General features: G+C 38.4%; 1 protein-coding gene across 1 annotated transcript in view; it reads right to left on the reverse strand.

Annotated features, from left to right (window-relative positions):
* LOC309479339 (otoferlin) overlaps positions 1-27,087 on the reverse strand; it is a gene marked incomplete at its 5' end in the record, with an annotated part of 52,759 nt that overhangs the window by 16,172 nt on the left and 9,500 nt on the right. Inside the window, 24 exons of the mRNA XM_082143401.1 lie at positions 1,183-1,353; positions 1,433-1,560; positions 1,631-1,768; positions 3,717-3,860; positions 7,187-7,281; positions 8,579-8,636; positions 8,738-8,869; positions 12,425-12,454; positions 12,890-12,960; positions 13,206-13,368; positions 13,458-13,619; positions 16,782-16,901; positions 17,664-17,825; positions 17,919-18,053; positions 19,269-19,393; positions 19,475-19,664; positions 21,307-21,459; positions 21,554-21,670; positions 21,777-21,867; positions 23,788-23,888; positions 24,673-24,793; positions 24,882-25,059; positions 26,438-26,546; positions 26,858-27,081. Coding sequence (XP_081999527.1) covers positions 1,183-1,353; positions 1,433-1,560; positions 1,631-1,768; positions 3,717-3,860; positions 7,187-7,281; positions 8,579-8,636; positions 8,738-8,869; positions 12,425-12,454; positions 12,890-12,960; positions 13,206-13,368; positions 13,458-13,619; positions 16,782-16,901; positions 17,664-17,825; positions 17,919-18,053; positions 19,269-19,393; positions 19,475-19,664; positions 21,307-21,459; positions 21,554-21,670; positions 21,777-21,867; positions 23,788-23,888; positions 24,673-24,793; positions 24,882-25,059; positions 26,438-26,546; positions 26,858-27,081 — 3,118 coding nt within the window. The remainder of the gene's footprint in view (positions 1-1,182; positions 1,354-1,432; positions 1,561-1,630; positions 1,769-3,716; positions 3,861-7,186; positions 7,282-8,578; positions 8,637-8,737; positions 8,870-12,424; positions 12,455-12,889; positions 12,961-13,205; positions 13,369-13,457; positions 13,620-16,781; positions 16,902-17,663; positions 17,826-17,918; positions 18,054-19,268; positions 19,394-19,474; positions 19,665-21,306; positions 21,460-21,553; positions 21,671-21,776; positions 21,868-23,787; positions 23,889-24,672; positions 24,794-24,881; positions 25,060-26,437; positions 26,547-26,857; positions 27,082-27,087) is intronic.

A 27,087-nucleotide genomic window follows, 5' to 3' on the forward strand; every position in this document is an offset into this window, starting at 1 on the left:
TGCCTCTTGCGCCAGGCGCAAATCTAAAACGTCTATCTATCTAATCTCTTTCTATCTATCTATCGTAATAATGTATGATTTGCAAAAATGAAAACTGCTGCTTCTGTGTAGATGAGAGAATCAAAGTGTATGCGCGTTGTGCACACGCTTCATTGATTATGGCCAAGCATGGGCCCTTAAAAAAAAAAAAAAAGAATAACATGCGCCACTGACTTTAAACAATTTTTTCCTGGTTAGTGGCGCAATTGTTCTCTAAACCTGCAAAATAGCATGAGGGAACGTTTGCGCCGGAACACGCCTCCTCTTTGCGCTGAACCGCCCCCGGGAGCGCAAGTGTATTTCCTAACTTACCGACGTGCTTCTGTGGAGGGAAAAGTCCGCTTTGCGCAGGTGCAAAATAGGAATGATACATGCGTCAGTGTACAAAGTCAATTGCGCTGGGTGCAAGATAGGGCCCATAGCCCCAAAGGGGCGACATATCCTGGGGATACAAACATTAAAAATAAAAGTAACGTTACAAACATTTAAATTGCACATAAGGCATTTTTTTTTTATATAAAAATTAATTCTTGCTGATTAATGAGGTTATGGACATTGAATAGCTTTGAATTTTAAAGTTCAGACATTGCTTTATATTAAAAGTAACAAACCATAAAGCTTATTACGTTTATTGGATGATAGGGGTGCTGAAAATGTTTACTGAAGTTTTGTTCACGCTGCACATCAACAGAAAACAGCACAGAATAAAAGATTTCAGATTTAAGAAACGATATCATTACCGATTAAAATCGAGAAATTAATATGATCAATCCAGAGCTAGTGTCCAAACAGCTGACATGTAACTGTTGCAGCTTATCCATGTTGTTTGCATGAAATAGATAGTCAAAACATGGCATCGGAGTAGTGCCAATTAAAAGTGTTTCGGTCCTCCAAAACCATTTCAGCCCGAAAACGAAAAGAGGTGTTTCGCACGATAAGTTTCGATACCCGAAATTTCGATGCATTCCTAAAAATTATAATTAAAATGACAAAAAGACAAAACAAAATTACTAAAACTTTAAAATTAAAACCAAAATTATAAAACAATAATAGTATATCAATGATACTAAAATAACACCACCAAACACAAACCCTATCAGGAAGTCACAAAGTGTTGATGTGTTTAAAAGAAGAATTGCATACATTGCATATTTGGAGCTGATACCACATGTTGCTCTGTGCTTGCTGTAGTAACGGTTCTCCAGGTCAATCTTGGTCTCCCCAATCAGGTCATCGGTTCCCACCAAATCCCAGTCATAGATGGACACAGTGAGGGTAGAATCCATTGGGAATGTCGCTTCAATATCAAAAAACCTGGGAGTTTGAAGACAGTTGATGTTAACATTAATATTATCTAATAATGAATGAGAAGTCTTTAATCAACAGGACTAACTTTCCAAACACAGGGTTGAGTTGCTTGGAGATATAGTTCTCTTTGTCCTTGATGTCTGAATTTCCGAGCTTGATGGCGATATATGGGTCGGCCTTCCCATTGATGTCTGCTGGATGCAGATCTGTTGCCTGAGACAAAGACATAACAATTGTACAAATGGCCAAACACTGCTCTAAGGTCTGTGGTACTACTACATACCCTGATGACATAGACCCGGACGAGGATGTTAATCGGATCGTTGTGTGGGATGTTCTGGAACATGCCCATGTTGGAATCAAATCCCGTTTCTCTGTACGCCTCATCCGATACAGGGACTTTGTAGATACACAAGGAACCCTACAGTACAAACACAGCAAACAAACTCAGAGATGAGCTTCAGAATGTTGAATGTGTTTAATACATTTGCGGATCACTCTTTGGTTCACATTATTTGATTGGTAGAATGCTTACGAAGTACAAATCGCACACAAATTTGACTTTGACATTTACTGTATCAAACTGTTAAAGACACCTGCTTCATAGATCGATGATATACAGTTTCATGTTGTTGATATAAACAACTCCACAAAATTGAAATCATCTGGGGCCAGATTGACATCCTCTTAAGAAAGAAGTTTAGAAAATTTTGACTTATTTTTGTAGTTTCATCACATTGTCTCATCACATTTTTTTTGGTAACATTAGTTAACTACATCGGTTAAAATGAACTAACAATTAACAGCATTTATTAATCTTAGTTAATGTTAATCTCAACATTTACTAATACATTTTTAAGAGCAAAAGTTGTATCTATTAACATTTGTTCATGCACTGTGAACTAACTTAATAAATGCTGGTTAATAAATGCTGTAAGAACTGCTTATTGTTGGTTCATATTAGTTATGTTAGTAATGTGAACAAATGAGACCTTATTTTAAAGTGTTACAACTAAATATTTTGTTGTTTATGAAAGTCGGTGTGAGAACTGCAATCTATTCTAGAGCAGCTACTTCGATGAAGCTCAAATAAAACATTTCTTCTCATTTGGTCTCTACATAAATTCCATTTTGTGTTATTTAATAGTTTTGATGACATTACTATTAATCTAACATGAAGAAAACTTAAAGTGCCCCTATTATGGTTTTTCGAATATTCCCTTTCATGCAGTGTGTAATGTAGCTGTTTGTGAATGTAAACGTTCTGCAAAGTTGTAAATTCGAAAGTGCACGATAAATAAACGTATTGTCTCCAAAAAGAGAGAATCGTCTCTGAACGCCTATACGAGTCGTCTGTAATTAGTATCTCGCTGCGTGACAGTTCTACGTCACTAGAAAATACATTTGCATAATGCCTGCCTATGTTGTACGATGTCCGCCCGCGAACAACTTGTCCCGCCTTCAAACACATAATTTTACTGACAACTGCTTCTCAAATCTCAGAGTTCAATGCGGGATTTGCAAAACACTTGTTAGTATTGGAGAGAAATATGGGTCAGTACTCAGTTTATTTGGACCAACTTGCTCCTCAGAATCACAACTTGTAAGTATGATTAATTAATGATGTATATATTTTCTACCGGATGTTCAAAATATGTTTTATATTGCGTAAGTGTCCGGCTAATCGCCTAACTCACATTATTACTGTCTCACTGAAATAGTTCTACAAATCAGCTGTGGGCCACTATTACCTAAAACAGTGTCCATAAATGCAGATTGTCTGTCATTCTTACTACTTTGAGTAAAAATAAAGGATGGACTAGAGTTTGCCAAACAAATCTTGATGTTACATCAGTCATTCACGTTAGTGCTCGGCTTATCGATACAGTTCCTGCTTGTGCACCGCAATAAATTAGAAATATAGCTACACATCGGTTTGTTGATAGACATACACTTGTTAATGCTGATGGTGAGGGATTACAGTTGAAACATCTCATAGTGTGCCTCAAACTAAGTAGCGTATCACTTAGAAACGTCCTGCTCAAGCTGTCCTTGCGATGGATGATTGGATGATGGAGACTGATTCATCTGAAGAGTCATTTGAGAATCATTGAACAATGTGGTGATGCACAATGTATATTATGAGAAAATGAAAGTGTTTTTGACCTTTGATGCATGTAAACCTGTAGTAGGAGACCTCCAAAACAAAATCAGGAGCCTTTAACATAGCATAATAGGGGCACTTTAATAATAATAATAGTAATAGTAATAATTATAAAGCATGAGTAGATGTGTCCAAATGTACATGGAGAATTAGCAAGTCAGAAGCAAGAGAAAAGATGGCAATTTGGTAATGATTGACGACAAACCTTGAATTTGCCAATAAGTCTGTCTTCATCTGCTGCATTCTGCTCAACATCAGCATCATCCGAACACTTCCCTCGATACAGGTTAAAGGTGTGAAGCCAATCTTCAAAGGTGCCGAACTCGTGTTCAAGCTCTCTGTTGTACACCTGTAGAGGAAACAAAAATTCCCACACTCTTTTACACCCACAAGGTGTCCCATATGTAGGGCTGGCCTGGGAGTCGATTTCCAAAATGAATCAATTCCAAGGTGTAGGGAATCAAGAGTTGATTCCAAAAGTTGGAATCCATTCAATCAAAGGAAATTGACTCCTCTTTAAGAGGAGCTAATCATTATTCTGCCTCTCACTTGCTAATAATGATTGGAAGTGCAATTCATTTCTGTGAACAGGTTCTTTTGGACGATCTGTTTCAATGAACTGGTTCAAAAAAACTAATCTTATAAACTCAAAGATTTAGTGTTACATGGTAAGATTGGTTTATGCCGTCCACAATTGAAGGTTTTGAACCTCATTGCTGCTGGAACCTGAGCACACATCAACGGTCTCTCTTGTCATTTGCATAGATAAGGGCACATAGTTCCACCGGTTGCATCAGCTGCATTCTACAAGAGGCAATTTCCTTTATAAAAGAGCTACGTATTATACGTACTGCGTATTGCTTCTGGGCCACAAGCGCTGTCTTGAGTGGATGGGTCGCCCTCGTGTTGAAACAGCATTCGTGGATGGGCCATGCACTCACTGCGAGAGCATGCCCATGGGAACGTTGCAGTCGTGACTATCGTACTTCTTCTCGGAGGTTCCTCAGGTGGAGCATGCGATTGCAGTGCATTTATGCCCACAAAATGTTGCCACTTGGAGGAATCGTCCAAGGCTCCCATCCAAAGCTTGTAAGTTTACCTCATCTCTGATGGTGAGGGCTTACAATGCTGAATGGCCAGGCCACCTCTGCCCTGCATGCGATGTCCATCCTGTGAGTTTATCAGGCTAAAGTACTGAAAGACCTACACAAGGGTAGTCCTGATCCAGAGCTCGGTAACTGACTAGGCCCTACAGATTCGCACTAGAACCTCCCCGCATTCTATTGTAACGGGTCTACAGAGAGAGAGGTAAGCGTGACAAGCATCGATGCGGCACAGGCTCCTCGACTGTTATCAACTGCCTCCACAGCGGGCCCCGGGAGCAAGGTAGGTGTTTTGACGACATTCACCATGAGTACCAAGTCTCCCGATGTGGCAACCCCCCTCGCTACAAGCTACACACCTCGGTTCTGAATCGGGCCCTGTACAGGCTTCCATTTAAGATGTTCACTCAGAAACACATGCTCTCATGTGTCCAACATCAAGATTTTCACGGCAATAGACCTGAAAGATGTGTACTTTAGACAATAGACCTGAAAGACGTGTACTTTAATGTGTCGACCCTTCCTATGCACAGGCCCTGCGGTTTGACTTCGAAGGACGAGCATACCAGTACAAGGTCCTCCCTTCGGGTTTTCCCTGTCTACTTGAGTCTTCACGAAAGTCACAGAGGCTGCCCTTGCCCCGCTAACTACCTGGATGACTGGCTAATCTTAGCCCACTCAAAAGAGCACCCAGCCACTCACATCCCGGATGACCTCAATCGCACAGCCGATGAGCTTTGGAGACTTCATCCCCAGGTGGTCCAAGGAATCTAGAGTCAATTTAGGGAAGCATAGGTAGACCTGTTTGCCTCACATAAATCCTACCACTGTTCACTGTGGTATTCCCTGACTAAGGCCTCCATTCAGGGACCAAGTGATAAACTTGCAAGTGATCCTTCCTGACAAGGGAGACCCAGTCCTGTCTCTGTTGAGTCTGGTGCTCACTTTGCACATATACCTGGACCGCACACAGAGCTTCAGAAGATCTGAGCAGCTCTTTGTCTACTTCAGAGGTCAGCAGAAGTGGAAGGCTGTCTCCAAACAGAGATTTCCCCACTGGATTGTGGATGCCATTCTCTGGGCTTACCAGGCCCATTGGGAGTGAGCGCTCAATCCACCAGGGGTATTGCGGCCACATCGGCTTTGGCGAGCGATGCTTCATTAGCAGACATCTGTAGAGCTGCGGGCTGGGCAACACCCAGCACCTTCGCAAGATTTTAGAATCTCCGCATGGAACCAGTTTTGTCTTTTGCCTTACACCTCTCTGACGTGGTAATGTGCACCTTTCGTCTCAAAGAGTTCCCCAGGTTTGGTGAACCAAAGACATCTTTTCTACTTCCTAGCTCTTATGGGTAGTGAGTTCGGCGGAGGAGCTCACCACCAGGCCCATTACTAATGGTATGCCCCTTTCAGGTGAGCCCTTGTAATCTGGCTAGTGCTCCATATGTAGTGGTTCCCTAATTTTGACCCCGTAAGATGTATTCTTCCACTGTTCGGTTTCCCTATCTGACCCTGTGCCTAGGGTGTACTTTCCATATTCTGACCACCCCTTTGGGTAGGATGTGGTCTCCATACATTCCTTTCTCAATAGAGGAGTACGCTTCCCAATGTTAACCAGGTGTTCTCAGCTGTAAAAAAATTAATCCTTTTTGAAAAATCAGAAGATGCCCTACAGCTGAGTGACGTCTTCCAAACTTTGTGGTGTTTAGTATAGGGACCCCTAGTGTCGGTATTTCAACACAACGTCGAAAGTAATCGACAGAAAGGGAACATCTCAGTTCCTAGTCTAACCCTCGTTCCCGAATGGAGGGAACGGAGACGTTGTGTCCCTCCTGCAACAACTCTGAACTACTGCTGAAGTGGTCGAGATGTTGTCTCAGCTCCTCAGCATGCGGTGTGTGGTGTTGGCTGCCTTTTATACCCGTATGTCCAGGGGCGTGGCAATACATACAAATTCCACAGGCCAGTTGGCCTTTTCTGAATATGTGAGAGGTGTTTGGGGCTCCCAAGGGTGACCCCTAGTGTCTGTATTTTGACACAACATCTCTGTTCCCTCCATCAGGGAACGAGGGTTACACTAGTAACCAAGAGGTTAATGTTGTGGTTATTTTAGCATACAGTTTACTTTGTACATTCTATGCAACAACATAACGTTAAAGTAAACATTATAATTTGATTGAACTGTGCACATACATTTTAGACAATATTTTTCTTGCACCATCCCTGCAATAAGTTCATGTCCTTGAATGAGCGTAACATTTATCTTCATATTTGTGAGCCTTCATATTATGAGAAGGCTACTTTCTATGATCTTTATATCTTGTCATGGCCAGACTAAGTAAAAATGTTCCTCCTATCTTTTAATTGCAAAAAAGAATAGCAAACAACAGTGAGGAATCAATTCTTGAAATCGAGTCCATCGATTTCAGAACAAAGAATCTGAAGGTCAATTCCAAAACATTTTGAAATGGAACGTTCCTACACATCTGCTATCCAAAGAGATGAACGACTTCACCTATGCCTTACCTTTTCAAATGTACTATGGTTGTTAAACACCTAACTACAAATGTACCTTCAGCTCTTCTATTTTATGCTTCTTCTTCTCTGGTACGCCCTCCCCAGTCATGGCTTTGTTCTTGTTTCCCTTTCCTCTCTTCTTCTTGGTCCCTTTCAAATCAGAGGCATTAGGAACATATTTAGTTATCAGTGCAAAGAACAGAAGAGAAGAGAACAAACAAGCATGGATTTTCAATATTGCGAATGGAGAGTATACAACAGGATAATTTGTGTAATATAAAGCCCAATTTATACTTCTGCGTCGAACTCACGCCATAGCTACGTCGTAGGCTGTGTGTAGCACGCGTACCCTTCGGTGTACCCTGATGTGCACCTCTTCAAAAATGTAACAACGCGTCATTTCTAAGCGATGTGATTGGTCTGCTAGAACCCCTCCCTCGGGTTTCACATGCTCCCTCTCCACGTCAACGCGGACAACGACGCAGAAGTATAAATGAAAACTAACGCGTAGCCTACAGCGTAGGGGCTCTGGTGAAGGTCTGACGCAGAAGTATGAATCAGCCTTAAGTGTGGATTATATGTAAATAAATATCTGTCAACTAGCTTCATCTGGGCAGTACTAAAAACAGATGTTATAAAAAAATATATATTTTTATGGAAATTGTAGATATATTGTCTTACATCATTAATTGTCTTATGCATTTATATATATTGGATTCTATCAAGGTATGTCCAATTTAATGAGGAAACTCACATTTTAACGCAAAAATAACTTTTATATTTTGAGTAATATTTTCCTGGACTGAAGCAGCTTAAGTTTACTTAATTTTCCAGACATCATTTTATAGAAGAATCATGTTCAAATGTGAGTCTCAAATGTGATCACCAGGCTTTTAAGATTATTGTTATTTGTTCATCTCTCAATCATCACTGTATCGCATTGCATTATGTTTTAAAACTACAGAGCTTTGATAATAAACCTAAGCATTTAAATATCATCTTACTAAGACATATTATTGGCAGAAATAGAGTGACGACTGATATTCATTTGCATTTTATTTTAGTAATCTGCTAAACTGTTATAAAGATCTCATTGATTAACACGCATCAGAATTTCATCTTTTTGTTCATATAAATATCAGCATTTGCACCAATTTTTGCTCAGTTTGGGCCTCTGAATAAAATTGTGCTGTTTTTCCTTCATATTCTCACTGTTATCAGACTATATTAGCCATAAACACCTGATCTATCCAATATGATACGCAACAAAAAACGTTTTTTTTTTTTTTTGCTTTCAAAAAATTATTTGCCTAATGGTTCCATTTCAAAACAATATTTCATGTCAGGCATTACAGGGTTAAATTTAACATTGATAAATTTTATTAGATTTCTACAGGTGTCTTGTATTAGAGACATAATAAATGACAACTGCCTTAGTTACCTCCACCCTCTCCAGAGTCAAAATCGTCCTTTTCCTCAGCTTCTGATTCTTGTGCTTTAAGGACCTAAATCGTTCATAAAATAGTATACAATTTTCTCAGTTAAAAACACCTAAATCATACATTTTTATGGATTTCAAAGCATCTTTTGGCAAATGTAAAATAACCTCTTTCAGTGTTTCAATTGAGGAAAAGTATTTGGACCACCAATCCAGCATGCTTTCATCCAGTTCCTCCTCTTCAGGATCTTCACCCTTCTTCCGCTTCTTTTTCCCTTTCCCACCTTTGTCCTCATCTGGCTGCCACAATGTTTAAGACACAAAATTCAAAAAGCCCATTTCACACAAAAATAATGAATTTTTTAATGTTTATTTTTCCCAGCTAACGGAACATTCTCAGAACTTTGGCTAATGTTCTCTCAAAGTTATGAACAAATGTTCTACCAGTAAGTCAAGTTAAGTCACCTTCATTTATATGGCGTTTTTAACAATATAGATTGTTTCAAAGCAGCTTAACAGTTATAATAGGAAATTAATGTAGCCCAGAGATTGTTTTGGCTTTACAGCAGCTCTAGAATAAAGTTATTGTCCAGCTAATGTTAGTTTTGATTGATTCACTTCCGACACAACGATCATTAGTTATTAACTTAGGGGCCGCTAACACGACACCGTTCTAACAGAAAACCCTTAATGCGATCCGGCCATGAAATAGAATCCAAGGTATAAGCCTTGAAAATGTTATAATACAGAATTTTTTATCGCTTCCGCGTAGCCACGTGAACCGGAATTATCCTGACAACGTTTTATCTGTACAGAGGTAAAGGGAAAGGAAGGAGGCCTTCACAGGGGAGGGACTAGTTGACATTTCAGAACTGCGTTGTCGTCGTGTCTATAATGTGATGTGTATGCTAGGTCAAAGAGATGTGTTTTTAGTCTAGATTTGAACTGACAGAGTGTGTCTGCTTCCCGGACAATGTTAGGAAGACTGTTCCAAAGTTTTGGTGCTAAATAGGAAAAGGATCTACCACCAGCAGTCGATTTTGATATTCTAGGTATTATCAACTGGCCGGAATTTTGAGATCGCAATAGACGTAATGGACTATAGACGTAAAGGACTATAATGCGTTAAGAGCTCGCTCAAGTACTGCGGGGCTAAACCATTTAGTACTTTGTAAGTAATCAGCAATATTTTAAAATGTATACGATGTTTAATAGGGAGCCAATGCAGTGTTGACAGAACAGGGCTAATATGGTCGTGTATACAGGGCTAATATACTTCCTGGTTCTGGTAAGAACTCGAGCTGCTGCGTTTTGGACCAGCTGTAGTTTGTTTATTAAGCGTGCAGGGCAACCACCCAGTAGAGCAGTACAATAATCTAGCCTTGAGGTCATGCATGCATTAACTAACTGTTCCGTATTTGTCATTGAGAGCATATGGCGTAATTTATATATTTTTCTAAGATGGAAAAATGCGGTTTTACAGATACTAGACACGTGACTTTCAAATGAAAGATTGGTATCAAAGAGTACACCCAGGTTCCTAACCGACGACGAAGACTTGACAGAGCAGCCATCAAGTGTTAGACAGTATTCTATGTTAGTACGTGAGGACGTTTTTTGTCCAATAATTAGAATCTCTGTTTTTTCAGAATTAAGTAGCAGTAAATTACTAGTCATCCAGTTTTTTATATCAGCTATGCATTCCGTTAGTTTTGTGAATTGGTAAGTTTCGTCAGGGCGTGAAGAAATAAAGAGCCGAGTATCATCAGCATAACAGTGAAAACTAATGCCATGCTTCCTAATGATATCTCCTAATGGTAGCATGTACAGAGTGAACAGCAACGGTTCTAGTACTGAGCCTTGTGGTACACCATATTGAACTTGTGATCGATGAGACATCTCTTCATTTACTGCTACAAACTGATAACGGTCAGATAAGTATGATTAAATGCTAATGCAATTCCACTAATGCCAACATAATTTTCGAGTCTATTTAAAAGAATGTTGTGGTCAATGGTATCAAATGCAGCACTAAGATTGAGTAACACTAATAGAGAGACACAACCACGATCGGATGATAAGAGCAAATAATTTGTGACTCTAACGAGAGCTGTCTCAGTACTATGGTACGGTCTAAATCCTGACTGGAAATCCTCACAGATATCATTTCTAAAAAGGAGCATAGTTGTGAAGATACTGCCTTTTCTAGTATCTTTGACAGAAAAGGTAGATTCGAGATCGGCCTGTAATTGACTAATTCTGTAGGATCAAGTTGCGTTTTTTTAACAAGCGGTTTAATCATAGCCAGCTTAAAAGGTTTTGGTACGTATCCTAGAGACAAAGATGAATTAATGATATTAAGAAGAGGATCTGTGACCTCTGGGAGCATCTCTTTCAGTAGCTTAGTCGGAATAGGGTCTAACATACATGTTGACGATTTAAATGATTTAACGTTAATGTTGTAACATTAATGTTTGTTCAAAGTTATCTGGTCTTTGATAATGTTCTCAAAGCGTTCGCACAAAAACATTTATACATTCAGGGAACTTTTTTTTCTTCCGTCTAACGTTTTAAAAATATTGTTAGTTTTGTACAATGTACATCTAGTTGTTTCAGAATGTTCAGAGAAACAAAAGTAACATTTGCATAATGTTTACAAATTGATGAAATGGAATGTTCCCTTAACGTTTGCATAACCAAGAGGAAAACAATTTAAAAAGAAAAAAATGTTTCTAAAACTTTATGGGAACATTATGGCCGGTTCAGATTACACGTTTATTTTATCTTATGCGATAGTCACTGTGTCAGATTACACGATTTTGACTCCTAAAATCGTGTCGTGTCGTGGACAAGAACCATGTCAGACTACACGTTTCTTCCAGACCAGTCATCGCGTGTCGTATTTGAAGACGCGCGTGAAGGCGAAACTAGTAGCGCCTGACTTCCGGAAACGAACGTAAACAAACAATGGATGAAGCCGCGATTTTCCGATTGGCTGTCTTGTGTTCAGAAAAAGATAAAAAAAGAAAGAAAAGCCGACAATGGACACGTTCTTGGATTGCACGAAGAGGACAGACTGTCAATCCTTCAAAGAGAACTTGAGGTAAAATATGTTTCACACACACTCTCGCTCGCTCGCTCATTCACACACACTCTCGCTCGCTCATTCACACACACTCACGCATTCTCACTCGTAACACACATACATAATCACACTCACACAAACAAGTTTCTCTATAGCGAAGTACAATTTAATGAATGATTAGTTAGCTTAATGCTAATTCCAGTCAGTTACTCACCGGGTTGCTGAAGTACTTCTGCTATTTTTTGCCAGCATTTTTCTTTTTTAATTCTGTCATGGTACTCTCTCGATGAAACATCATACTGTTGCCACAGCTCCATGAACCTTTCCTCCATTTCATAATTCCACTTAGCAACACCATCGTCTCTATTTCGTTTCGGCATTTTTGAAAGCTGTGTATGAAAATGCGTCTGTGCTCCAATTGGTCAATGTCACACGTGATAGAACCCGTCGTGGAGGACCGGAAAAAAAATTAAACATGCTAGTCTTTTTGTCGTGGTGTCGTGAAGCATCGCAGACGCAACGTAGGCTGTCGCCCGCTATGACACACTATACGAGATGAAACGATCGAATCTTGCGTCCCGACGCCCATTGTCGTATACGAATTCCCACGACACTCTAAGTCAAACGGATCGTGGCAAAATCGGGCTAAAAACGTGTAATCTGAACCGGCCATTAGCAAAACATTCTTAGAACATATTTTTGTTAGCTGGGATGAATGTTACAGGCACTGAACATAATTAGAAAGAAACATCTGATATCTGTATACTTACCATATCAACTTTAACCACAGCATCAGATGCCTGAAAACAGATTCAATAAAATTAACAAGTTCAAAAGTCAGCTTAAAGCATAATCTCTTATTTAAATATATATATTTTTTATGAAATCGCTATTGCGTTAGAATATGATTTACCGTACCAGCCAAAAGTTTGGACACAACTACTTATTGTTTATACTATAATCTAATAGTTCCGTCACAAAAACTGTGTAATAACACACATACGCAATAACACGCATGATGTAGTGATGAAAACATGTGACACAAATGAAAACTCTTTTATAGTTGATGGTATGAACAATAGTGAAGGAGAAACATGCATCACTGCAAACTTTTCCTGCTTTTGTTTCACTATTCAATTCAACACCTTAAAAAATGTAAATTATATGTGACTCCAAATGTTTGACGGATAAAGTTAATAGACATATTTAAATTTTAATTTTGTAAAGTCTCCTACTGAGTCAAGTTTGACCACTGTCTCAGTCTTCTTTACGGTTGGTTCTGGCTCTGTGTGGATCACAACCTCCTCTGTAGAGGAAAAATGACGTTACTTACTAGCTGAGAAATAAGGGATATAAAAGTATACACTACCAGTCAAAAGTTACTAAATCTAAAGTCAAAAAATGTCCCATTTCCATTATTTAACAAACATGACAAATGTTTAATTATTTAAATGCTTTTAGATGAAGGCTCACATCTATGCCATGGATGCTATAAGACTTATCAACTAAAGATACATATTGAACAGTATCATCTCAGCCCTGCATACACACCCATAGCAGACCAGCTATTGACACTCTTGTCCGACGGCCTGTAAATGAATTTGCGTAGAGTTGTGACGGCATGAGAGCCGACTAGCGTGTAACGCCCAAACGCCCGGCAGTCCACCACCCGAATGTTCAGAGGGGGATGGAGAAGCTCGTTCTCAGGAAGGTCCTGGGGAAAAATCCTCAGCATTATCAAATCTTCGTAGTGCGATCAACATAATTTTGAAAATCCTGAGATATAAAAGTGCAAAAACTCACCACTTCAAACCATTTGACCAGAGTGCTGAAGTTGGGATTTTTCTTGTAGTTCTGAATTAGCGCTGACTGAATGCCTTTCCCCGCACATTCGATGTCCACACGGGGACGGTCAACTTGGGCCAGGTTCACCCGCTTCAAGTCCCTTAGGCCCCAGAAGAGAACCTGCACACATATTTTGTTCATTACATTTTTCTACATTCAGACATTTTTATTTGTCCAAAGTTTTTCAAAGCTGTATAAGTGCAACTAGCTTTTTTTTTGAAGGGGCACCAGTGACCGTTCTGGCACTTCTGTGGTGTAATTTTGTAGAATGCATTTGGGACAGGCTCAAATCCTGATACAGTATACACATTGTATACAAAAATTGCAACTTATTGCGCTACACTTTCATGCATGGAAAACAGTGGACTTGACTTTTTGATCATATTTGATCAAATCACCATTATTATTTTTTAAAGATAAGTTTTCACTGTAATAATGACTGAAATGTATTGAGTCAATTGCATTCTTTTGAATTATAGCCAGAAGTGAGAATACAGATTATGAATGCCTTTTGTGCCACTATGCCAGCATATTACAAATATTACCCTACAAGTCCTTTAACATTTTCGACGTATTATGTATAAATAAATAAATAAATTTAAACCATCAGCATTGTAAACTGCACAGTTTGGAAGCACATTTTGTGAATAAGAGGCTGTTCTCTGTAGTCTAACATGGGACGCATATTCCTTGGCGTTCGACCAATTGGCAAAAGTCATTTTCACAACAAGCTGACATTTAAATGGATATACAGGTGAAACTCGAAAAATTTGAATATCGTACAAAAGTTCATTTATTTCAGTAATTCAACTTAAAAGGTGAAACTAATATATTAAATAGACTCATTACATGCAAAGTGAGATATTTCAAGCCTTTATTTGTTATAATTTTGATGATTATGGCTTACAGCTTATGAAAACCCCAAATTCAAAATCTCAGAAATGTTTTAAATGTTCATAAACTGTAAGCCATAATCATCAAAATTATAACAAATAAAGGCTAATTAAACTCTTTGACTTTATTGTGTTCCCAAATTAATATTTTGTAAAAAAAAATCACAAAATGTAACTATATTACATTTGTTCTTGTTCCACAAGCGTTTCACTTATACGTCACAATAGAGAAGAAAAGACGAGCACAACTTCTCTTTCATGCCGACTTCAACATCATGATTTTGTATAAAGCTACTTTAAAGCAATATGTTTTATTTCACTTTAGGGCCGTGAAACGATTAATCGTGATTAATCGCATCCAAAATAAAAGTTTGTGTTTATATAATATATGTGTGTGTACTGTGTATAATTATGTATATACAAATACACACACATGCATGTATATATTTAAGATTTTTTTTTTAATTTATATATAAAATATTTATATTTATATATAATACAAATTTTAAATTTTAAATTTTAAGTCCGCTGTCATAATTCCTGTGCCCAAAAAACCCATCATAAGTTGCCTGAATGACTACCGACCTGTAGCACTAACATCTGTTATAATGAAAATCTTTGAGAGAATAGTATGTAAACATCTGTCCAGTGTGGTCAGGCTCGACCCCTTCCAATTTGCCTACAGGGCAAACAGGTCTATTGAGGACGCTGTATCCTTATGTCTCAACTATGCAAAGATCCTTTTTATAGATTATAGCTCGGCTTTAATACAATCCTACCCAGCAAACTTTTTCTGAAACTTCAACAAATGGGGGTCCATAATTCCTTATGTCACTGGATCTTGGATTTTCTGGTGCAGAGAACACAAGTGGTCAAAATAGGTAATAACATCTCCAATGTTAAGTACATTAACACTGGAGCCCCCCAGGGGTGTGTCTTGTCACCTCTTTTATATTCGCTATACACAAATGACAGCACATCACACACTGATTCTGTTAAAATGTTTAAATTTGCAGATGATACAACAGTAGTGGGGCTCATTTCTGGGGATGATGTTGTTGCCTATAGAAAAGAGGTCCTCTCATTGATTGAATGGTGTTCCAACCACAACTTAGAGTTAAATGTCTCCAAAACTAAGGAGCTAGTGGTTGACTTTCCGCAGAAGGGGGAAGTCGTCCCAGCCCTTGCACATCAATGGAGAGGTGGTGGAGCGGGTGGACAGTTTTAGGTTTTTAGGTACAACGATATCATCTTCTTTAAAATGGGATGATAATATAACCAACATTACCAAAAAAGCCCATCAGAGGCTTTTTTTCCTTCGCCAGTTGAGGAAATTTGGGGTAGCCTGTAAGGGTATGTTGCAGTTCTACCGAGCTGCCATCGAGAGTGTCCTTACTTTTTCTATTACTGTCTGGTATGGCAACTCTACTGTCCAGCAGAGGTTGCAGCTAGACAGGATAGTTAATACAGCCTCAAAAATCATTGGCTGCAAACTCTCCCCCATCAGTGAGATCTACGAGGCCCGTATTCACCGGAAAGGCCTAAAGATCCTACAAGATGAGACTCACCCTGCCAATTCCCTTTTCTCCATACTTCCATCAGGGAGAAGGATGAGAACTATTAAGACAAATACCTCTCGCTTCCTCAACAGCACATACTGCAGAGCCATTAAATCTCTAAACAGCTCTCAACCCCTGAACCAGTCCTTTATGGAAAAAGGTTCTCTTAATGAGTCTGCATAATTTGCAAAAAATGTTATAATGATTTTATTATACCTTTTTATTTGTTTTATGCTAACCATTCTAGTGTAATTTGATCTATTTATTGTAAAGTTGTGGATTCGCGCTCTGTATCCTTATGCAAATTGTCACTTCTACTTGACATCAGCCACTATAGCCTCCTGGACTGTCATCCAGGTATGTGGTGAGCGGTGTGTTTCCTTTATTTTTATCTGCCTTTGTCAAGTGTCATCCCTTGTGGGATACCGTTTGTGTATATATTTGCTCTATGTTTTTGGTTGTATTTTGTTGATGTCCTGTTATGAGCACACTGAAGCAAATCCCTAACAACTTGCACCGAGTTGTATGGCAATAAAGTATTGAATTCTTGAATCCTTGAATCCATGCATGTGTGTGTATTTATATAAAATAATTATGCACAATACACACACATATATTATGTAAACACAAACTTTTATTTTGGATGCGATTAATAGTTTCACAGCCCTACTTCACTTGACTTGACACATTTTGGCTTCAAACCAACAAAATTCACCAAAAGGCAATGAAATTTGTACCTGAATACAATAAATGTGTAACGTAATTACCAAAGGTAAAAAATATTGAGGTTGCCTAGGCCTCAAAATGACACAAGATAATGATCAACTCACCTCAATTCGGTATTTACTCAAGACGGGTCTTATGCCAATAGGAACGGGCAGGATTGGACCACGATCGATATCTGTAGGTCCATCTATTGGAGGCAGGTCGGCCTTTCCAGCTGGTCCAATCTGAAAGATTTACACAGTACATGAATATACTGTATATATACACACTCACACACGTTTACATAAAATGGGACATTCCATAGACGTAATGGTGTTTATACTGTACAAACGGTATATTCTCTCCCCTTACACTAACCCGACCCCTAAACCTACACACACACACACACACACACACACACACACACACACACACACACACACACACACACACACACACACACACACACACACACACACACACACACACACACACACACACACACACACTAACCCGACCCCTAAACCTACACATCACACACACACTAACCCGACCCCTAAACCTACACATCACACACACACACACACACACACACACACACACACACACACACACACACACACACACACACACACACACACACACACACACACACACACACACACACACACACACACTAACCCGACCCCTAAACCTACACATCACACACACACTAACCCGACCCCTAAACCTACTCATCACACACACACACACACACACACACACACACACACACACACACACACACACACACACACACACACACACACACACACTAACCCGACCCCTAAACCTACCCATCACACACACACACACACACACACACACACACACACTAACTCGACCCCTAAACCTACCCATCACACTCACACACACTTCTTACTCACTCCCACACACACACACACACACACACTTCTTACTCACTCCCCCACACACACACACACATACACACACAGTGTCAGGTGCACCTGTAGCAGTTCGAAGGCGGCGAGCATCTCTCCCGCAGTGCAGTTTCCCCGGTAGATCTGGTAATACTCTAGTTGAGGAGGGAAGCGTGGCGGCCCGTAATGCTCATCTGACATCTTGGTTATAGGTTTAGCGAATGTCCTACCCATGAAATCGGCTTTTCCCTTGAGAAGCAGAATGAGATCGGAGCACATTTATGATTGTGAAAGCATGAAAAGCAGAAGAAAATGAACAATTCTGAGGATGTCGACACTCACGACAGTGTCCTGGTCATAGATCTCGATGACGATTATAGGAGGATCGTCTCTCAGTTCGCCAGCCTCACCGTAGAGCTCCACATTATCAAACACCAGCAGCTGATCCCATGTAGGACACAACGTCTCATTCAGGACCTGAGAGAAATCATCAACTTATTACATCTTCCTTTGAACTTCTTTAAACTTGGTGTGGTGATGCACTCAAACATTGCTCATCTGCTCAAGCAGTAAAGCAGCGCCAAGCTACATTTGTTTCTGTAAATATTTTCAGTTCAAGCCCGTCAAGCTCTATATGCTCAATATTAAATTTTTCCTCATATGTGACCCTGGATCACAAAACCAGTCACAAGTCGCACAGGTATATTTGTGGCAATAGCCATTGTATGGGTCAAAATATTTTTCTTTTATGCCAAAATCCATTCGAATACTAAGTAAAGATCATGTTCCATGAAGATATTTTGTACATTTCCTACCGTAAATATAGAAAACAGTTATTTTTGTGAGTGAATGCAGCACAATCGCCAACATAAATGGACAATTTTAAAGGAGATTTTCTCAATGTTTAGATTTTACCAGTTTCCAGATTTTAAAATAGTATCTCGGCCAAATATTGTCCTATCCTAACAAACCATACATCAATAAAATGCTTATGTATTCAGCTTTCAGATGATGTATAAATCTCAATTTTAAAAAAATGTACCCATGTGACTGGTTTTGTGTCCAGGGTCACATTTGGCCTGATGGGGTTGACAAAAAGTTTTTTGAGTTTGACACCATTAGGAACGTAATTTACCATCTATTATTTGATGTAGCAAGCAGGATGTGGAATTGTTATTTAATTCACCTGTTTTAAGTGTGGTACGTAACATTCAATCATATTAAAATTAAAAATATTAAATTATACTTTAATTTTCGATTGAATTACCTATCAACATGTCATCATACACAGGGGGTATTAATAATATCATATATATTAATAATAATAAGGTAAAACTTTATTTCGATAGTAGATATTTTACTAACTATAAGTAACTTTGCAACTACATGTCAACTAACTCTCATTAGAGCATTAGTAGACTCTCTGCTTAATATCTGCAAAATCTTTATTTTGATGGTCCTCCAACAGACACTCTACTGACTACAAGTAACTTTACAACTACATGTCAACTTATTCTACTAACCCGAACAGTCTACTAACAGTCTACTAATACTCTGAGAGTTAGTTGACATGTAGTTAATTATAGTTAGTAGAATGTAGCTAATAATAATGATCATGTTTGAAATGTCACCTAAATTAATTGAAATGTTATGGATGATACTGGAAGAACACTTGAACTACTTTTATCTCACCTCTGTGACATGACTGTGAGTAGAAAAGAAAACCCTGGCAAACGGGTCTGATAGGCCTGAGCTGTCGGCCGCAAACAGACTTCTAGCCTGATACATGTGAATCCTCAGCTGGAAGATCTGCTTCACTGTTGGTGTGAAGTAGGAGTTATCACCGACTATTGAATAGACAATCTGTAGCTAATGATATAAACGCATGGGTCTCTTACTGGTGTACATCAGGCTGGTGGGTGGCGCGGACTGTACGCCAGGCCCTTTCACTGCCATGTTCTCCTCGAAGCCGTTCGGCAGTCCGCTCAGGTAGTCCTTCCGCTGCCTGCTCAGGCCGAGCCACAGGTACAGCTCGGTCTTCGCCTGAACCGTCCAGCCTGCAGGTCCAAAACTTTTCTTACCAGGAAGCTAGAAACACAGGCAAGCAGAGTGGAAGTAAATTAGTACTTCTATCTATGGAAGCCTGTTTTCGCCACAGAATGAAAAAGGTAATTGCGACTTTTAATCTCACAATTCTGACTTTTTTTCTCACAATTGTGAGTTTACATCTCGCAATTCTGACATTTTACCTCACAATTGCGTGATATGAACTTGCAATTCTGACTTTTTGTCTCGCAATTGCGTGATATAAACTTGCAATTCTGACTTTTTACCTCACAATTGCGTGATATAAACTTGCAATTCTGACTTTTTATCTCACAATTGCGTGATATAAACTTGCAATTCTGACTTTTTACCTCACAATTGCGTGATATAAACTTGCAATTCTGACTTTTTATCTCACAATTGCGTGATATAAACTTGCAATTTTGACTTTTTTCCTCAGAATTGCATGTATCTCACAATTCTGACATTATAACATGCAATTGGGAGATATAAAGTCAGAATTGCGATATGTAAACTCGCAATTGTGAGAAAAAAAGTCGCAATTATCTTTTAAAATGTTTTATTCTGTGGCGGAAACAAGCTTCCATACATATCAAGTAAAAGTTCAGAACAAGCCAATTAAAAGTATCATATCATATTTTTTTATTATTCCTTTTTAAAAGGTTGTTTCCACCATGGAATGAAAAAGGTAATTGCAACTTTTTATTGCACAATTGCAAGTTTATCTTACAATTCTGAGAAAAAAAACCCCTCAAAATTGTGAGTTTATGTGCAATATGTAATGGCGATCTGAGCCATTTTTCCGTCCTTCACCATTTCCACAAGGATGTTGCACAAAGGATTTGACGTGTAAATCCATAACTTGTCTTGTAAAGCTTTACTTTTTCTTTGTCTTGATACATTACTTTACACTTATTCACGTTCCAAAAACATGAATTCTTTTCCACGTTCAAAAAACTGTCTTGCACAAACCCTTCCTCCTTCTTTCTTCTTCTTCAAAATTGTTAAGCGTATGCAACACGTATACGACTAGTCAAAGTCACGTGATACAATACAAATAACACAAAATCTACATCTATCAAAAAACATACTCACTTTTTATTAAAGGGAATATATTACAAAATGATGAATGTCGTTATGGCTCTAACACAATACATTACAATTCTGAATTATTTCTCTCTGAATTGTGAACTATAAACTCGCAACTGAGAGTCAGAATCCCAGTTCTATATAAAAAAAGTCTGAATAGCGAGAAATAAAGTCGCAATTCTGACTTTTAATCCTGCAATTGCAAGTTTATATCAAGCAATTATGACACTTTTCCATTTTGTCATAAAGTCAGAATCCCAATTCTGAGAAAAAAAGTCAGAATTTCGCTAAACAATGTCACAATTGCGAGTTATAAAGTCTGAATTGTGAGATATAAACTCACAACTGCAGGAAAAAAGTCAGAACTGTGGGATAAAAAGATATATTTAAAACATTTTTTTACAGGGCTTCTATATTCTCGCCTTCACAAGTGAAATTAGCCAAATAAATTTTTCCCATTTATACAGTATATATATATATATATATATATATATATATATATATATATATATATATATATATATATATGGTACATGCTGTTTTTGAGATATGTTCAGAGTGCATTCATCCCAACCTTAAAAAATAACGTCTGGACCTTCCCACAGTCTTTCCCGTTTTCTTCCTCGACAGAAGAGAAGAGGATGTCTTTGGAGGGAACGCGGGCATATGCAATGCGTTTGTTGTTGCTTATCATCCATATGTAAATATCTGGAACGCTGTGTTGTGGCTATGATGAAAAACCATAAGGAATTACATGAATATTTTTACAGTTCTTTGAATTCATCAATATGGCCATATAACCCACGCATGTTGTGCACTACCTCATCAGACAGGAATCTCAGCTTGTGGAGGAAGTTTTGTGCCAGTTTTATTTTGTCTTTCACGTTGCTTTTCTTAACTTGTGACCGCATGGCCTTTGCTTGCTGGCTCATGTTTTCCTGTCAGAAACAGAATCATTTTTTTAAAACATTATAATAGTATATAATAGTTATTAATAGCATTTATTTGTAACAGATGCTTTTAATTGAAGTCTGAGTGTTTTACCAGTTCCTGCATGCATAATTTCACCCTCTCCCGGTCCAGTTTAGTCTTCCCGGCCTGATTCTGGTCATTATTTGCCAAAGTTACAAAGGTACTGAAAGAGATATGAAACTTGCTATTATTATATCCTCCCTCTAGACTATAGATATAAAAAATGGTTCAATGATAAAGTTTAACAGTGTCATTTGTGGCTCAAATTGTCAGGCATTTTTTTTTCTTTACATTGTTTTTCAAAATGTTACTGCTGAACTATCAATAAATCATGCTTTATCACCTTACAAAGTAACCACTACTGTATGTAAAAATATAGGGAGGTAAATCCCCCAATATAGCTGACCCAAGATTAGTGGTCAACGACAGATTAGTGTGTTTTTTAATGGCCGATCATAAATATGTGGTTAAAGCCTTGCAAAGTACTATTAGTTATTTATTTGTAACTAACTCTAGACTTAAACCTGTCAATTGCATCAGTATAAAAGAGGACCTATTGTGCTTTTTCTCATGTTCATCTTTCTTTCAAGTGTGTAATGTTGCTGTTTGAGCATGAAAAAGCTCTGCAAAGTCCCTCCAGCGGGAGTTCTTCTCTATATCAGTGTCACTGTTTATGAACTCCCAGAAACGGAACTTCTTCCAGGAACGAAAACGTCTCAATATTCCTCATTTCAATAATTCATATGCAGAATAAAGGGGCGGGGCCTGGTTGAGTTAGTTAGTAGTGTGTTAAACTGCCGGTTATGGTAAGGGGCGGGACATTTCCCAAACACACTCAAAGCGCTCGACCAATCACAACACACTGATCCAGCCGACCAATCAGAGGACAGTGTGCTTTTCAGAAGGAGGGGCTTCATAGAGACAGGAACTAAACAGGGGTGTGTTTCCAGTACAACGATGTAACTCGCTGCTTAATCCATAGTGTGATGAATCGTTGAAGAAATCAACTAGCTAGTCACGACTGTTTCCCAAAACCACAGTGTCGCAAATGTGTCATTCAACGTTGTTGGTTAATGATGTCACACAGGTGGTGGAGTAATAACTTCTTTTAATGAAACTGTTTGAGATCGAATTATTGCCAGCTTTTTGCTATAAATAACGGACATTGAATCTGAGTGTGACGTGTATATTCTGGTTTTGGTTTGGTTCTGTTCTGTGTGCCAGTTAATTAAGTTCACCTGTTGTTCATTTTGTTCCCTCGTTTGCCTCTGTGGATTTATAGTCCTCAGTTTGTTTGTTTGCTTTGTCTTGAGTTGTTTATGCTGCCATGTGTTTCCTGTTTTCTTCTTCATTGTGTATTAGATTATCTTCTTTGTTTTTGTTTAATAAAAGTGCTGCCATTAGATCCTTCTCCTTTTACCTGACCACACTGTGACACAGGGAATAATTATCCTTTTTCTCAGTTATTTTGCTTTGTTTTCAGATTCAATCATAGGCTCATTCTTACGTACTAGAGCACGTTCACACATGCGCACTCTTCAAAAACAACGCTTTAAATCTCTTAACAAACTAAAAGACGTTAATGACATTTGTAGGTGTTCTTAATTAAAGATATAGATTATACTGAATGTCAGCTTGCTTATTTAGCTCAAGATCACGATTTATTAAGTCCACATGTCATGCAAACCAGAAACTCTTCTTCTAACCACAGGTTGAGAGCTGTCGCTCTAAACACACCTCTTTGCGATGCTGTTTGCGAATGTTCGTTGGGACTATGGTTTCAGGAAACACCGACTCGTTGAACTTGCGAACAATTAGTTGAAACACACCCCTGAGCGTTACTGACAGACTGGGAAGAGAGAAGGAGCTGCAACAATATCAAATATGGGGAAAATAATGTGTTTTTTGACATTCCAGCGTGAAAACCTGTTCTAGTAGAGCCCAAAAACTATAAATCAAGACTTAATAAGGACATAATATGGCCTCTTTAAATCACTGGAACACAAATGAAGCACAACTTGCACAGTTTCCAGAGAATGACTCATAACTGGCTCATGATCTGCAGAATAATATGTTTGCAAACCTGCAGCTAATGCTGAGTTCCTCCAGGACTCCTCTGAGTCTGCGCTCAGGATAGGCCTTCTCGGTCTTTATGATCTCCTGCACATCGTTCAACCCTTCTTCCTATAAAATGATACAGAGCATAGGCTGCAATGAAAACGTATGGATGTATTTTCACAGAGGGGTTTGTTCATATATCACTTGATTTAACATTGTATTCCAAAAAATATGGTGAAAATTGACATATTTTCTGATTTATGGAGTGATAAAAATAGACATCCAAATCGGTGAAAACCTTTAACTCTAACATGTCAAAACGAAACAAGAATGTCAAACTTGGCTTTAGTATTCAGATTTCTGTTCTCCATATTTATGCAATATATTGCATATTTAATTAGATTATGCCTCATTTGCATTTTAAACATTTACCCCCAGTTTCACAGACAAGGCTTAAGCCTAGTCCCAGACTAAAATGCAAGTTTGAGCTGTTTTAACTGAAAGTAACTTGCACTGACAGATCTTAAAATACATCAGTGCCATTGTCTTGTCTCAAGATGCACACCAGTAATTTTATTTTCTAAGGCACGGTTATAAAAGCTACTTAAATACCCTAATTAAACTAAGCCCTAATTCTGGCTTAATCTAAGGCCTGTCTGTGAAACCGGGCCATAATTTCAGAAAACTTGTAATACTAAACAATTTTCTTAATGTACTGTGATTAATATACTGGGAAAAGTATAATGATACTGATTAGTGTTTTAGTGTTTTGCCTTAAGATTTTAAACATTTTAGTGAAAAATTAAATAACAAATTATGTCAAAAATGAAAATGTGTACAGAACCGTATATTTCAGGAACTAAACCAATATTTCAGGACCTGATATAACCCATATTCATTGATTTATTACCAGTTTGTCTGCAATGTTGTCCATGATGTTGGCATTATAAAGTCGTCTTCTTTGGTCCTGCCACCAGCTCTTGATATAGATGCAGGGCTTCCTCTCAAAGTACGGGAGGTGGAAATAGTTTCTGCAGAACAAATAAACAAGATATTTCACATGAATTTGCACCAAAAGTCAAAATAAAGTTTTGGTTCAGCAGTGTTGAGTGACTGAACCTGTCAGTGATGACTGGCTTCATTGGAGGGGTGGAGGAAACTGAAGACATATCTCCACCATCATCATCCTCCTCGTCACTGGAGCCGTGAATGAGCTCAGACTCTTCATCCCCATCTCCACCCTTCTTCTTCTTTGTTTTTGGCTTGGTTGGAGTATCAAGGTCACTGCCGTAGTTTCCTGGTATCGAGAGGATAGTTTAATGAGGCAGGTCTCTGACACACTTCCCAGATTCATTTCATTACTTGCATAAAGCTCAAGTGTTAAATTTCTGGGCCACTAAAAATGATTGTTTTCAAGCAGGGAATCAATCTAAAATTGTACATTATACTTATAGTTGACTTGTATATTAAACTAGGATTTGACATGCAAATTTTTTTTGTAATACATTATACTAAATATAACTATTCAATTTAACTAAGTTTAGATATCAGGACTGTTATGGCAATTAATTTCACTTCATGTAATGTATGTGCTTGCATGACAACAGACTTTAGTTTAGTGGAAAATGACTGTGAACTGTGTCCAAATGTCAGCTACGAGCTGAAGATGTCTTTGCAACAGAAGGTGTTGCATGTCTACTCGACATCCTGCCATTTCTTAGAAACTTGCTGTTCTTAGTTTCTCCCTTTTAACATGGCCAATATTTCTCACCAGTAAATGATTTGCATACACCGCCCTAATTTATAGAAGCTTGATTAGTGACTAGATATTATAATTTTGGCTGATGTTTGGTGACATTTCCGTTGATATTCCGTCCAAATTTGTTTATTTGCTGGATGCACAACAATGCATATATTTAGTTTGTGTAAGTTAATGCCAATTAAGTCCCTTTCAATGAAAGCCTGTTCACTCGACGGCCATGTTTGCAACGCCTCCGGGCAGCAGTTTCGAACATTGTATTTGAATAGGGGAAATCCTGAAATCTCAAAAACTGCTTGCCGAACTCACAATTAAATAACATATTTCAAATCAGCAGCAAAATCTGACATGAACTGTCCCATAACTGTTGTTTCTTGTGCTCAAATAGCATTAAAAAAGCGTATTTTTCAGGCTAGACAAGCCAATGCGCACATGCAGTCCTAAGTGCGAGTCTCAGGTCTATAGGAATCAGAGCTTCTAACGGCAGATACAGTGACGCAATGACTTTACTAATCAATGATTGGCTCTATTATTTAGAAGTAATTATTTAGTGTTTGAATTTGTTTTGAATCAACCAAAACATAAAGATCGTTTCATTCAAATTGACCATAAACTATTTATTTTAAAATAATTAAAACCTTTTTAATCCTACTTTGTTTAATTCTGCATCCTGTTTACTATCTCAATTCAGTAACATTCTGAATGGTAGACGACTCTGACTGCAATAGCTTTTCCTGAAGCTCAAACAGTAGACCATGGCGCTGGCAACGTCAAGGTCATGGGTTAAATCCCTGCGAATGCATGAACTGATATAGTGTAGACCTTCAATGCAGTGTAATTCACTTTAGAAAAACGTGTCTGCCAAATTCACATCTATAACTTGAAAGACTGATAACTAGTCTACCATAGACTTTACCTATTGTAACCTCAAAGTGGATGGGTTTGTCTCCAATCTTCCTGTCAATCATGGTGGCCTCAAGGAAACATCCGAAGAGAAAGAATTCCTCAACTTTTCCTGTGGCATTCTAAACAACAATCAATCGATTAAATATTGTTCTGTGCATAAAGAGGGTCTTCCTAAGATTAGACATAAAAGAAAAAAAAAGTCAGTGTTTTCATAAATAATTCTGACGGAGTTGTGTAAGTTTTCCCGAATGATTAATTTAAAGTCACATGAAGCCTAACTTTGGCTCTGACTGTGCAGATCATTGTGTTGCACACAAAGAACAACTATAAGTATTACTGCTAAATGAATAATGTAGGGAGAAAAATAAAGGATGAATGAATTATTCACTGTAATTTGCCTGTCGAACCCCCCCGTCGGTGGATCACTTACATCTGAGATGTTGGGTATCCCCTCCACCTGCACCTCGGTGGAGCTCATTACTTCAGGAGACGAGGTGTCCAGTATCTCCACGGCCAGACTGATCAACAGACGAGCCCGGAACGAAACCCCTTCCCCCTGTCCTTCATTCAGGTCCTGGTACTCATCCATGATCGTGTAACTGCGTGTGGAACCATACATGTTGACCCAAGCCGGGCCCAGAGTCGGAAGAAAGCCTACGA

The sequence above is a fragment of the Leuciscus leuciscus genome (genome assembly GCF_965113295.1).
Source record: "Leuciscus leuciscus genome assembly, chromosome: 17".
Taxonomy (NCBI): Eukaryota; Metazoa; Chordata; class Actinopteri; order Cypriniformes; family Leuciscidae; genus Leuciscus; species Leuciscus leuciscus.